The sequence below is a fragment of the Staurois parvus genome, unplaced genomic scaffold, assembly GCF_062004578.1.
Source record: "Staurois parvus isolate SC_StPar_1 unplaced genomic scaffold, SC_StPar_1.0 ptg000390l, whole genome shotgun sequence".
NCBI lineage: Eukaryota > Metazoa > Chordata > Amphibia > Anura > Ranidae > Staurois > Staurois parvus.
In genome coordinates, this window is record NW_028318186.1 from 4544141 (window position 1) to 4557422 (window position 13282).

At 42.0% G+C, this 13282-nt stretch overlaps 1 protein-coding gene across 1 annotated transcript in view; it reads left to right on the forward strand.

Moving 5' to 3' along the window:
• The first annotated feature begins 599 nt into the window (after positions 1 to 599).
• LOC149455563 (cytochrome P450 2K1-like) overlaps positions 600 to 13282 on the forward strand; it is a 34566-nt gene continuing 21883 nt past the window's right edge. The window contains exons 1-2 of the mRNA XM_089686013.1: positions 600 to 741; positions 12246 to 12531. Of these exons, the coding sequence (XP_089542139.1) occupies positions 12343 to 12531 (189 nt within the window). The 5' untranslated portion in view covers positions 600 to 741; positions 12246 to 12342. The remainder of the gene's footprint in view (positions 742 to 12245; positions 12532 to 13282) is intronic.

The following is a 13282-nucleotide window of genomic DNA, read 5'->3' on the forward strand; positions in this document are numbered from 1 at the left end:
TCTGACTGCAGCAGGTGAAATCTAGGGCTTCTAGACTGCTGCTTTCTGGGTCCTCGTGACCAAGGACCCAGTGAGCAGCCTAGCTATTTGCTGGCCAGCGCCATATTTTTTTTTCCGTTTTTTTTTTTTTTTCCCATCTGGCCCAGAGGGCCAGATAAATGCCTTTGGCAGACCTTATCCGGCCCGCGGGCTGTAGTTTTAGAACCCCTGATCTAGAGCTTCTTATACAGGTATGTGACAACCTGTCTATTGCTTTTACATTTTACATAATACAGCTGCTTAAGGGGTGGATTTGTTTGGGGGTTTTTTTTTGGAGCTTTTTATATTTAGTAACACACATTGATAAGACTTTATTATTATTACTATTATTATTATATAGGATTTATATAGTGCCAACAGTTTACTCAGTGCTTCACAATATAAAGGGGGACAATACAGTTCAATACAAGAGTGTTAGGAGTGCCCTGCTCCTTGGACTTTACATTATGCATATGTATTTCACATATATATCTATAAAATATTGAAAAGATTACAGTTCCCCTTTAATTCACCTCCCTTTCTACTAACTCTGCACATACACACTCATAAAGGGAGGGGTTAAGGTATTTTCCTGCTAATATACAAGCACCTTGATCATTTTCAGGCAAGCTCGTCTCCATGGATTTCTGATTTGTGAGGCTCCTGATATTCATGAAGTTATAATAAAGCAGGGATCGAAACATCACATTTCTGCACACTTTGGTAAGTAACTTAAAGCTGTCTGGAAAAAAACGCTTTCAACTTTTAATAAGAACAATAATTCACAGCTGAAGATTTTGCTTATAGTACAGAGGTTATGCAAAACAGAAGCAACAGTCTAAGCCCTGGTTTACACTGATACGGTCTGGAATTTGCAGTGTTTTCTGTGTGAATTCCTCACCTTGTTCATGCGAGCTGCTGCGGGTGTGTATGTTAAGTTCTCAAACCTTTTCTCTTTATGAGACTCAAAAAAAAACCTTAACTCATAAATATCAAACAATAAGTATAAATAAGAATTATTAAAATAATTAAAAATAAATAAAGTAAAAATATATAATAAATAAAATAAAATTAGATACAAAAGTCCAAAATAAAGTGTTCAAAATTAGTGTCCAAAATTTCCAAATATAGGTAGTCCTCCAAAATATTTTATGTTCAAATAGTTTTTATTAAAGTTTAAACATACATAAGTAATATATGATAATCAATCTTTTGGTTCACATCGAGAATAACATTTTACGAAAAATAAGACAAAAGGGAAGTGAAGGTTCCCCACCAGGTGGCCGGGGAACCTGTGTTTCTGTGATTCAGTTACATGAGAGGTATGCTCCGTATGTTGTGAACCATTCTAGGAGACTAGTGGGGCATAAGAGTGGGGAAAACATGAGGGCAGTGGAGGAACAGGGAAGGGAGTGGGGGGAAGGGAGGGTAAGCACCAATTCAGTGTGGGCAGAGAGTATTGTATTCCTTTCGAATAGTAATCAACAACGTATTGAGCAATTAGGATTTTTTAACCATCTAGACCATTGAGACTTAAATTTGTAATAGGAGGAGTTGTGCAGGGCTGTTCTTCTTTCCATCTCACATTGGAGATTGAGATCAGAAAATAGGCGTGACAAAAGAGGAGTTGAAGTGGATCGCCATAGTTTGGTAATGTTAATTTTAGCGGCTGCTAAGATGTGTATAATGATAATGCGTGAGTTCGTAGGGTATTTATCAATCCCGATGTGAAGGAGGGCTAGTGCTGGGTTCGGGGATATTTGTGTTTCCGCAATTGAGGAGACTATCTGGAACACCTTGTTCCAATATGATTTGAGAGACTTACACAGCCAGAGTAAGTGAAGTAGTGAGCCTGTCTCTCCACAGTGTCTCCAACATGCTTGCAAGAGCTGGGGATAATAGAGGGATAGTTTGGTAGGGGTTAGGTACCCCTGATGGAGAATTTTTAGGTATGTTTCCCAATGAGCGCTGCATTTGGAGGTTTTGAAAGTAATAGTAAATGTTTTTTCCCAGGTAGGTGGAGCTATTGGGAGAAAATGTTTTCCCCAGTTGACTATTGAGGTAGTATTTGTGGGAAAAAGGGTTCAAATTATAGTTGTGTAAAAATTTGAGATTCCTTTTTTTGGGTAAGTGGACATCTGGAAGAATTGGTGCGTAGATACCGGGACTTTTACCTCTGATGGTATGGGTTTTTTTTGTAGTGTATGGGCTATCCGTATGTATGTGAATTGTTCCATGTCTGGAAGATGGAATTTCTTTTGGATAGTGGGAAATGAGTCAAGCTTATGATTAGTGTAGATATCATGAATATGCAGTAAGCCAGCAGCTTTCCACCTTGTTAGGTTTAGTTGTGGGATGATGTGGTGTAAGGAGGACAGTGGGACCGGGGTTCGCACTGTATTTTGATTTAACTGATTGTGATTTAAAAAGTCGAGCCAGACACACAAAGAGGCTTGTATGCAGGGGTGTTTATGTAGAGGTTTAGATTGTGCCGTCTGTGGTATGAGCAGTAAGTCAGTTATTTTGTGAGGTAGGAATAGGGATGTTTCCATAGTGGACCATATCTTCTCAGTGGAAGGACGCCACCAGAAGAACATCTGGTCCAACAGAACAGCTTGATAGTACGATTTCAGGTGTGGGAGTCCAGCTCCTCCCCTCGAGGGTGGACGTATGAGTAGGTTCGTAGTATATCTGGGTTTTTTTGAATTCCACATAAATTTGTTTAATATTGCTTGTAGTTTAGAGAAAAAGGAGGAAGGGACTGGGATAGGAAGTGTCCGAAATATGTAAAGAATTTTGGGTAGTATGCACATTTTTAGAGTGGCTATTTTGCCAAGTGTCGATAATGTAGTCGTACGGAGGTATTTGAGCTCTTGTGGTATAGTTTCGAGTAGAGGCTTGAAGTTATTGTTGTAAAGTTTGTTAGTTGAGGTAGAGAGTTTAATCCCCAGGTAGGGGATACTGTGCGTTTCCCAAGTGAACGGGAAACGTTGGGAGAGCACGGTTTGTGTTCCTGTGGGTGTGTAGAGGTTCAATATAGACGATTTGGGTTCATTGAGCTTATAATATGAGACTGCCGCGTATCTATGAATCTGTGTACGGATTGCCTGAAGCGACTTGGATGGGTTTGTAACCATTAGAATAATATCATCTGCGAAGAGACTAATTTTATGTTCTTTCTGGAGAAGATTGATGCCTGTGAAATTTAAGTCATTTCTAAGGTTGGAAGCTAGCGGTTCAATGAGTAGTGCGAAAATGATAGGGGATAGTGGGCAGCCTTGTCTGGTTCCGTTGGATATAGAAAAGGATTGTGAGAGCGTGCCATTAGTTAGGACTTTAGCTGAGGGGTTTGAATAGAGTGATAAAATTGCCGATAACATCCAGTCTGTTATTCCAAATTTTTGGAGTGTAAGTGTCATAAATTGCCAATGTATTCTATCAAATGCTTTTTCTGCGTCTAACGACAGTAGGAGGGATGGTTTCTTATTAGTTTCGAGATGGTGTAGAAGGGATATAATGCATCTAGTAGCGTCCGGGGCTTGTCTTCCCGGAATAAACCCCACTTGATCCGGGTGAATCAGTGTAGGTAAGTGAGAAAGGAGTCTCTGGGCTATTATTTTGGCGTATATTTTTATATCTGTATTGAGAAGTGAAATCGGTCTGTAATTCTGGACCAGTTGGGGATCTTTGCCCGGTTTTGGGATTGTAGTGATTATTGATTGGAGCATATCAGGGGGGAATTCCCTGCGAGAGGCAACAAGGTTGTATAGGGTAGCTAAATGTTGCGTTAGACTGGGCGCAAATGTTTTATAAAATTCGTTTGTAAAGCCGTCATTCCCTGGCGATTTGTGTAGGGGGAGACTTTTTATGGTTTTTTCAATTTCCATGGGAGAAATTGGCACAGAAATGATTTCAAGTTGAGATTGGGTAATTTGGGGTAAATTGGTATTGGATAGAAAGTTTTCAATAGATACAATTGTTGGTTGGGTTGTATTTGGATCGTCTTTAATAATATATAATGATTGGTAATAAGATGCAAATGCATTGGCTATATCCTGTGGGTTTATTAGTGGGGAACGCGTGACGGGGTGTTGGATTGTAAGAATTTTGGTTTTAAGTCGTTTTTGTTTAACAATTTTAGATAGTAATGCGTTCGTTTTGTTCCCGAGTGCATAAAATTTGGCTTTAATTTTTTGGAGATTGATGTCATATTCGTGGAGTAATATGGTGCGTAACTTGTTTCTATCTGTGTTTAGAGCCGCAGATATGGAAGGGTTTGTTTTTTTTTTGTTGATCTCTTCATGTAATTGGATGGAACTGAGTAGTTGGTCAATTTGTTGTGTGCGTTGCCTGTTAATGCGTGAGTTGAGCTGTATGAGGATACCTCTCATGTAGGCCTTATATGTTAACCAGAGCGTAGTAATAGGGATATCAGGTGTAGAATTGGTTTCAAAGAAAAGATTATGGGCTTCTAGCAGGTGTTTCTGGTTCTCCCGATTTTTCAGAAGTGTAGAGTTCAGTCTCCATATAAGCGAGATTGCCGATCTTCGTTTGCTGTCCAAGGATATGTTGATAGGGGCGTGATCAGACCAGGATATAGTACCAATTTTGGACGACGTTACATGTTGTAGAGTCCACTTGTCAGTAATGAAAAAATCTATTCTTGGGTACGAAAGGTGGGAAGGGGAGAAGTATGTATAGTCTCTTTCCGTGCCATGTTGACATCTCCAGATATCGTATAGATCGTGATCATGTAAAAAGCGATTGAGGTTTAATTTGGAGGATCTTTGGCTGGAGGAGGAGTCTAAGGAAGGGTTATTCAGGACATTAAAGTCGCCACCGATAATAAGTCTACCTTGTTTACACCGTTCAATGATCTTGTATAGTTTGTGGTAGAAGCTCAACTGTTTGCTGTTTGGTCCATAAATGTTCACTAAGGTGTAGGTTATGTCGTTTATTTGGCATATCAGGATATGGTAGCGTCCTTGCGGATCAGCTGTTTCAGAAATAATGTGGAGTGGAATAGAGTCATTTATGGCAGTGATAACTCCATTCTTTTTCTTGTCGTTTTTTGCCATAAAAATTTGGGTGAAATGGTGAAGATATAGCTTGGGGGTTTTGTCTGTAGCAAAATGAGATTCCTGTATAAAGATTACATCAGCCTGGGACTTCCGGATTTCTTTGGCGAGCATCGATCTCTTAAATGGGGAGTTTAGGCCTCGTACATTTAGGGATGTGATATTAATCATTTGTACATGTTTTTCCCAGGTGTTTGCATAGTAGCGTTGGTATTTGGGGGGATCGTGGCTTAGTGGATGTCTTCTGGAGAAGGAAAGAGGTGACATTATCGTATTGCGGGTTAGGCTCGATGTAGGATTTGGAGTGCGTTTTCCCTGGATGTGTAGGATTTCCAAATCTTAGGATGTAAATAAGTAGTTGGCGGTGCTGGGGTAAGGGGGGGGATGAACACAAAAAAAACTTGCAGACAATGCAAGTAGACCAAGTAGCTGCAACTGCTACTTGATAACTGGGGGTTTTGAACCGGCTTCGACCTCCGAAGGGGTCATGCCAACTGTAGAAACTTGGAACAGGAGTCATCAGGTATGGCCGATCGCCAGATGGTGGTATGCAAAAGAGTGGCCTCTAGGGAGAAGTATAGGCATGTCAAAGCGTAAAGTGTGACATTATGGTGGTTATGTTGCCTCCATAGGTAAAATGGAGGCGGATGTCGTTTCCTGCGCATCCGCGGGTAGGATGTTCCATACTTTGAGTAAGTCCAGGCCAGCCTCCAGGGATTTAATCGTGTATATCCTTCCTTGATGTCTTACTGTTAGCTTTGTGGGGAAACCCCACTGGTACGCTATGCCATGATTTCTCAAGGCTTTGGTAATGGAAATCATTTTTTTCCTGTTGAGAAGTGTGGCTTTGGATAGGTCCACGTACAGTCGGAGATTTGCGTGTGATGGTGGAAGCGGGGGTGGATTCCTAGCAGCCGTCATAATTTTTTCTTTAATATGGTAAAAATGGATACGGGCCAATACATCTCTTGGAATAGATGCTGACAGAAATGAGGGTTTTGGTAGCCGGTGGGCTCGATCTATCGCCATCTCCAGATTAGGAAGTGATGGGATAAGAAGTTGGATATACTGCTGTATATAGGGCAATAGCGCCTCGCCTGTGATTGATTCAGGGATCCCTCTGAATTTGATGTTGTTGTGACGCGAGCGATCTTCCAGGTCAGCTAGTTTTAAATTAATTTGTTCGAGGTCAGATGAATGGTCCGCATGAGCATCGATCAAATCATTATGTGCTGATATTACATCCCCCATATTAAGTTCGATATGCCGTATTCTGCGTTCTTGTGTTTGTACCGCATTAGTAATTTGGTTTAGCGATACCGAGATGTCATTATGTAAGGTTTGCCGCAAAAGGGTCAGCATGTTTTTCATGGAAATTTCCGTCAGCGGCTGGTCTGACGCAGGGAAGGAATCTATGTCAGGCAGTATCGTGGAAGTTGACTGAGACGGGAAGTTTTGGGCCTGAAATGCGGGGTCAGGGTCTTGGTCAAGTCGTGGCCGAGATTTGGCTGGGCTACTGGTCGTGGGGGATAATGGAGGTGACAACTCACCAGGGTCCCCTGGATAAAGTGGGTGCCTCAGCCTGGCGTCTGCTTGCTGGGCCATGTAGTCCCCCTCGTGTCTCCTGCCCTCTCCCTGGGTGCTGCAGCCGGCGCCATCTTGGATTCCCGGATTGAGTGCCGGGAAGTATAAAGTAAGTTTCCCCGGCTTCTCCGGGGTTTTTCTCCTGCGGGGCATGGTCAGAGAGGTGCGGGCACCCTCTGGTAAGGTCACTGTGGGGTTTGTTACTCCCTGGGCCGGTGTGTGCCGCTCTGATGCTGGCGGGTGGATGGAGCACTTACGGCTTAGCGTCCATCCGTGAGCCGGCCGCGCATGCGCCCCTCCAAAATATTTTAATTCAGTTTGTCCAACCTATTTCTCCATTCCAGACCACGTAATACCTCGAGAAAATATAACTAAAATAGTGTATTACCTTCAAAATTAATTCACTTAAATGTATATACCTTTAGGCAAATAAATATATACTTAATATGTGCAAAATAAATATAAATAAAAAAACAGATTCAACTGTGAGTGATACGTGAATTATGCAATAAAAAATCACTCTGTGTATACTCTAATCAACATGAAAAATTATGTATACTCAAATAAAATAAATAAAAATAAAATAAAATTAAAAATAATTAAAAAAATATATATACCGTATTTTTCACCGTATAAGACGCACTTTTTCTTCCCCAAAACTGGGGGGGAAATGTCAGTGCATCTTATGGGGCGAATATGGAGCGGCCGGTCCAGTATTTCCACAGCAGCCGTGTCAGAATACCGGCCCGGCCGCTCAGCTCTGCAGCGGGACCTTACCTGTTCCTCTATCCAGCGACGTGCTGTCTTCCCGGCTTCTGTAGTGTGGGCACTGGGCATGACAGCCGGGTGCCCAGTGCGCATGGGCGAGAAGCGGTGCGCTTTGTGAATGGTAAGGCGGTACCTGGGACACATGACAGATCCCAGAACCAATCACAAAGCGCAAGTGCTTCTTGCTCATGCGCACTGGGCACCCGGCTGTCATGCCAAGCGCCATTACAGAAGCCGGGAAGACAGCGCGCGGCTGGATCGAGGAACAGGTAAGATCAAACAAAAACTCTGCGGAAGTAAGAGCGGGTACCTGTCAAATTCAGGTACCCGCTCCCCACCTCCCCAAAGGTCAGCAGTCATCTCCTGTACTGTCCGCAGTCTCTGGTCATCCCTGTGCTGTCCGTAGTCTCTGGTCATCCCTGTGCTGTCCGCAGTCTCTGGTCATCCCTGTGCTGTCTGCAGTCTCTGGTCATCCCTGTGCTGTCCGCAGTCTCTGGTCATCTCCTGTACTGTGTCTGCAGTCCATTAGTTCAGAATTTTTTTTTTCTGTTTTCTGCCTCTAAAACCTAGGTGCGTCTTATGGTCAGGTGCGTCTTATACGGTGAAAAATACGGTATATATGTATATATATATATATAAAATAAATCAGTAAAGCCACAAAAAGTGAAACAAATCAATCAATTCATAAATCAGTGAAGTGAACACTCCATGATCACCTCAATATAGTGAGATTAAATGCAATTACCCTCATGGAGTAATATCAAGCATAGCAGGATGTATACAGCAGTCACTTCACTGATTTATGAATCAATTGATTTGCTTCACTTTATGTGGTTTTACTGATTTATTTTATACATATATATATATATATTGTGGCAGTGCGGTATCCTGCCACGGTGGAAAGCACGATGCTGACCCAGGATTCTCAACCATAGAGGTTGAGGGGCTCCAGGCAGATCTCCTAATGCAGAGGAAACTGATTTATAAGTTTCCTCTTTGGTTGGTAAAGCCTGTTTTGGGACCTGTAGCCTGGAGATTTCTTAGAGATTTGGGAGGGATGAAATCTCCAATCCTGGGCCCATATTTTGGGAGCAGCCAGCGTGCTGATTGCACAGGTGTGTGCAGGCCTTTTAGGGGAAGCCAGGCCATGATTCTGGGCTCCACCCCGGCAAACGGAGTCAGGAGGGCTCCACAACGGCAGACGGGAGGTCTCTGGTTTGGAGTCAGGTGGAAGCCAGACTAGCTGTGTGCTGGTGCCATATTTTGGGAAGAGTCTGCAGGAGGCAGACTTAAAACTGCGTGCAAGCCAGGAGGCTGAATATTGTTGTGTTTGATGGTGGATACCCCTGCGTGGGAAGCATTTGTGTTTTCTTGAACTTTCTTAAATAAAAGTGGGCAAAAAAGCCCTGAAAAGAAAGCGAGTTGCTGTGTGTTTAACAAGAAGAGCTCTACCACTTGAAGCGAGTTCCCACATATGGTGGAGGATGCAGTGGGCAGAATTGGAGATCCCTGCAAAAGTAAATTCATCAGTTATATGAACTGTGTTTCTGTGCATTGGACAGCACAATTTGTGTGTGCAGGTGAGAGGAACCTGCCTTAAAGAGGCAGTACTTCATTTCTTTGTTGCTGGACTGTGCAAAAGTGTTGTGAAGTGACTGAAGATGGGGCGGTCAAAGCAAAGAAAAGAAGAAAGATTTGCTGCAATGAGAGACCGAGCCCTGTGGCTGGAGGGGTTATCACCAGAACAAGCCCCATACATGGCTGAACAAAGGTTGCCACAGTGGGAAGTGCATGCTGTTGCCACTAGCAACACTGCTGAAAGGAGACCAGCTATTGTGCAGAGTTCTAAGCTGGAAAAAGACTGCAATGTGGGGAGCCTGGACAAGACACGCTGGCAAGAGCGATGTTTGCGGTGCAGGGAGTGGGGGCACACTGTCTCCAAATGCCCTTTGTCTCAGCCTCCATTGCAAAATTGCATAGCAAAGCAAAGGACTGCATCTGTGTTTGGCAAGCCGGCTCTGAGTACAAGGAAGGAGCGACAGGCTGACCACAAGTCTGAGAGGAGTGTGGTTGCTCGTAGCAATAGCTGCAATATAAAGTCTACGGTGAGAGGTGCTGAGTTCTGGGCCTCTGATTACATGCAACCCATGCTACCTACAGAGGAGGTTGGGGACTTCCTTGAAAGATTTGAAAAAGGTGCTACACAGAGAAAATGGCCTAGGGACCGGTGGCCAAAGTTGCTGCAAACCTTATTACCGAGGGAGTTCCGGTTGATTTACCATTTGATGGATTGGGACCAGGATGACTACTGCACCTTTAAAGAGGAAATCCTTCTTCAAGGGGAAGTTTGGCGTGTCATGGCTGGCCAGCAATGCTCCAGGATGGGAGAGGTGTCACTGGAAGGCCAAGAGATCAGAAAGCCAGAGAAATACAAGGTGTTGTGTTGCGGCCGCTTAGGTGAAGTGGTCAGCCCTGAACAGAGGGCACAACAGTCTGCGTCCAACATGAGGTATAGCCCACTGCCTTTTGAGAGCGAGTCTGTTACCCCTAGCAACAGGGATCTTGTGTTACCTGCAGGGGGTGTAAGTTGGTCCGGAATGGCTGCAGTGTACGGGGGGAAACCAACCGAGCTAGGTTTTGTCAGTAAGAGGATGCATGTACATAGAATGCAGAGAGGGACTAAGGGAACCCCAATAAAAGAGCCCACACTTTTTGTGTTTAAAAGCGTGACCCCTTCAAAGGTAAAGGGAAACCGGCAGTTGAGAGTGCAGCGTAGCTTTAATGTTATCCGACACCTAAAACTCAGGCGTCAACCTCATCCTCAGAAAGGTCCCAAGTTTTGGAAATTCCTTAATGGGAAGGTGACTTGGGTGGCCCCAAGGAAAATAGAAAGACAACGCTTTTGGAAGCGAACCCGTAAAAAGGCGCAGTGTCTTTTTAGAGCCCTAGTCCGTGTAGTAGGAGAACACAGGGAAAGTTGCCTCGTAAGACAGGAAGGAAAGTTTCCCTTTGAAAGTGATGTCAGTCAGGAAGGGGCTCATATAGGTGAAAGCTGGCACAGAGGTGCCAAAGTAAAGAGTTTGGGCTTGTGTGTTCTGCCCCCTACGGGATCAAAACAAAGGGGGGGGATATGTGGCAGTGCGGTATCCTGCCACGGTGGAAAGCACGATGCTGACCCAGGATTCTCAACCATAGACGTTGAGGGGCTCCAGGCAGATCTCCTAATGCAGAGGAAACTGATTTATAAGTTTCCTCTTTGGTTGGTAAAGCCTGTTTTGGGACCTGTAGCCTGGAGATTTCTTAGAGATTTGGGAGGGATGAAATCTCCAATCCTGGGCCCATATTTTGGGATCAGCCAGCGTGCTGATTGCACAGGTGTGTGCAGGCCTTTTTAGGGGAAGCCAGGCCATGATTCTGGGCTCCACCCCGGCAAACGGAGTCAGGAGGGCTCCACAACGGCAGACGGGAGGTCTCTGCCTTGGAGTCAGGTGGAAGCCAGACTAGCTGTGTGCTGGTGCCATATTTTGGGAAGAGTCTGCAGGAGGCAGACTTAAAACTGCGTGCAAGCCAGGAGGCTGAATATTGTTGTGTTTGATGGTGGATACCCCTGCGTGGGAAGCATTTGTGTTTTCTTGAACTCTCTTAAATAAAAGTGGGCAAAAAAGCCCTGAAAAGAAAGCGAGTTGCTGTGTGTTTAACAAGAAGAGCTCTACCACTTGAAGCGAGTTCCCACAGTATATATATATATATATATATATATATACATATATATATATATATATATATATATATATTTATTTATTTTTTATTTATTTTATTTGAGTGTACATAATTTTTCACATTGATTGGAGTGTACACAGAATGATTTTTTATTGCATGATTCACGTGTCACTCACAGTTGAATCTGGTTATTTATTTATATTTATTTTGCACATATTAAGTGTATACTTATTTGCTTAAAGGTATATACATTTAAGTTAATTAATTTTGAAGGTAATACACTATTTTAGTTATATTTTCTCGAGGTATTACGTGGTCTGGAATGGAGAAATAGGTTGGACAAACTGAATTAAAATATTTTGGAGGACTACCTATATTTGGAAATTTTGGACACTAATTTTGGACACTTTATTTTGGACTTTTGTATCTAATTTTATTTTATTTATTATGTATGGGGTGTAGAATGAACTAAACCTTTAAAACTTAAATTTTCCAGCAGCACATTGGGTCTTTTGGTAGTAAAAAAAAAGTATCTCCTGCCAGAAAACTCATACTTACTAGCTAGCATTGTATTTTAATGTGTACACTGTCTGCAGCATATGCACAGTACATGCACACACAAGGGCATGAGTTACATTGTCAGTGCCCACTTAATAGGCAGCACAAGAATACATCAGAACTGTCAGAAAAGTAGCTGGAAATGGAACCAGCGATGATGGTGTTGAGGTGGGGAGTTCAGATAATGTGCAACTATGATGGTCCCATACATTTGAATTGGCAATATATCAAGACTAAGTAAATGTCTGCCTTTAAGCCTTTGGGGACATGTGTGTGCATTACCATGGTGAGCAATGAAAGAATGTTTCTTGCTGATAATATAAACACAGGAGCAGGCAACTACTCAGGAATGAAGAAATGTAACTGCAAGTATGTCAGGGTTAGTGCTGTTTAACTTACAGAGAATGGACAGGTGGGTTATCGAACATTTGATAAAGTTTTGTACTTTGTTCTCTTAAAAACTATTTGTTGGACCTAATCTTACCATTTCCTAATGCTGTTTCTTATTAACTTGCGCAGAACTGGAATACAGGTGAAAGTATACTGTTATGAAAGACATCAAATGAATAGCCATCCACAGACTGCCAGGTCCTGACTCTATCAATAGCTAATCACAATGATGGATTTAGGATTCTCTGTAGCTACATACATTGTGTTGGCTCTGTCCTTGTTATATGTCCTTAATATTCTCAAAAAGTGGAACAAAGGTAATGACAAAAAGTTTCCTCCTGGACCATGGGCTTTGCCACTCATCGGAAATGTTCATATTATGGATTTAAAGAAACCTCACTTTACTTATCTAGAGGTAAGACAACTGGTGTACCCAAAATGATATGATGGTTGGCGTATATAGTTTTATTTTAGTTGAAAAAAGTTTTTGATTTGAAAGAATGCTTTGGAGAAAAATGAAGGAATATTACAGCAGTTAAAATATTTACAATTTCAACAATTTATTTTAAATTTTTATGGGCAATTACGAGCATTCCTTTTATATTGCATTAATGAAAAAGTATGGAAGGGATTTTTTTCCCCTGTTATCTGGTGGTAAGGTAACCTGTGTACCCAAAATAATATGATGGTTGAAATATTTGTATTTGATTTTTCGAAAGAATTTGATTTGTATTACAGCTTCACAAAATTTAAAAGAATAATATGGCAACTAAAATATTAACAATTTGAGAAAATCCTTTCACATTGTTATTTATTTAATAAAAAGAATGGAAAAATCATTTAATGCAGAGCATTCTTTCCTTTTAAAACTCTTATTTTAAATTCTGTAGAAAATGTATAATATCAGAGTGTTAAACTACTCTGTGATGTTTCATCTGTAATTCTGTAACATGGAAATCTGTAAGAGATATACAGTATATATACAGTGGGGCAAAAAAGTATATAGTCAGCCACCAATTGTGCAAGTTCTCCCACTTAAAAAGATGAGAGAGGCCTGTATTTGGCATCATAGGTAGACCTCAACTATGAGAGACAAAATGAGAAAAAAAATCCAGACAATCACATTGGCTGATTTGGAAAGAATTTATCTGCAAATTATGGTGGAA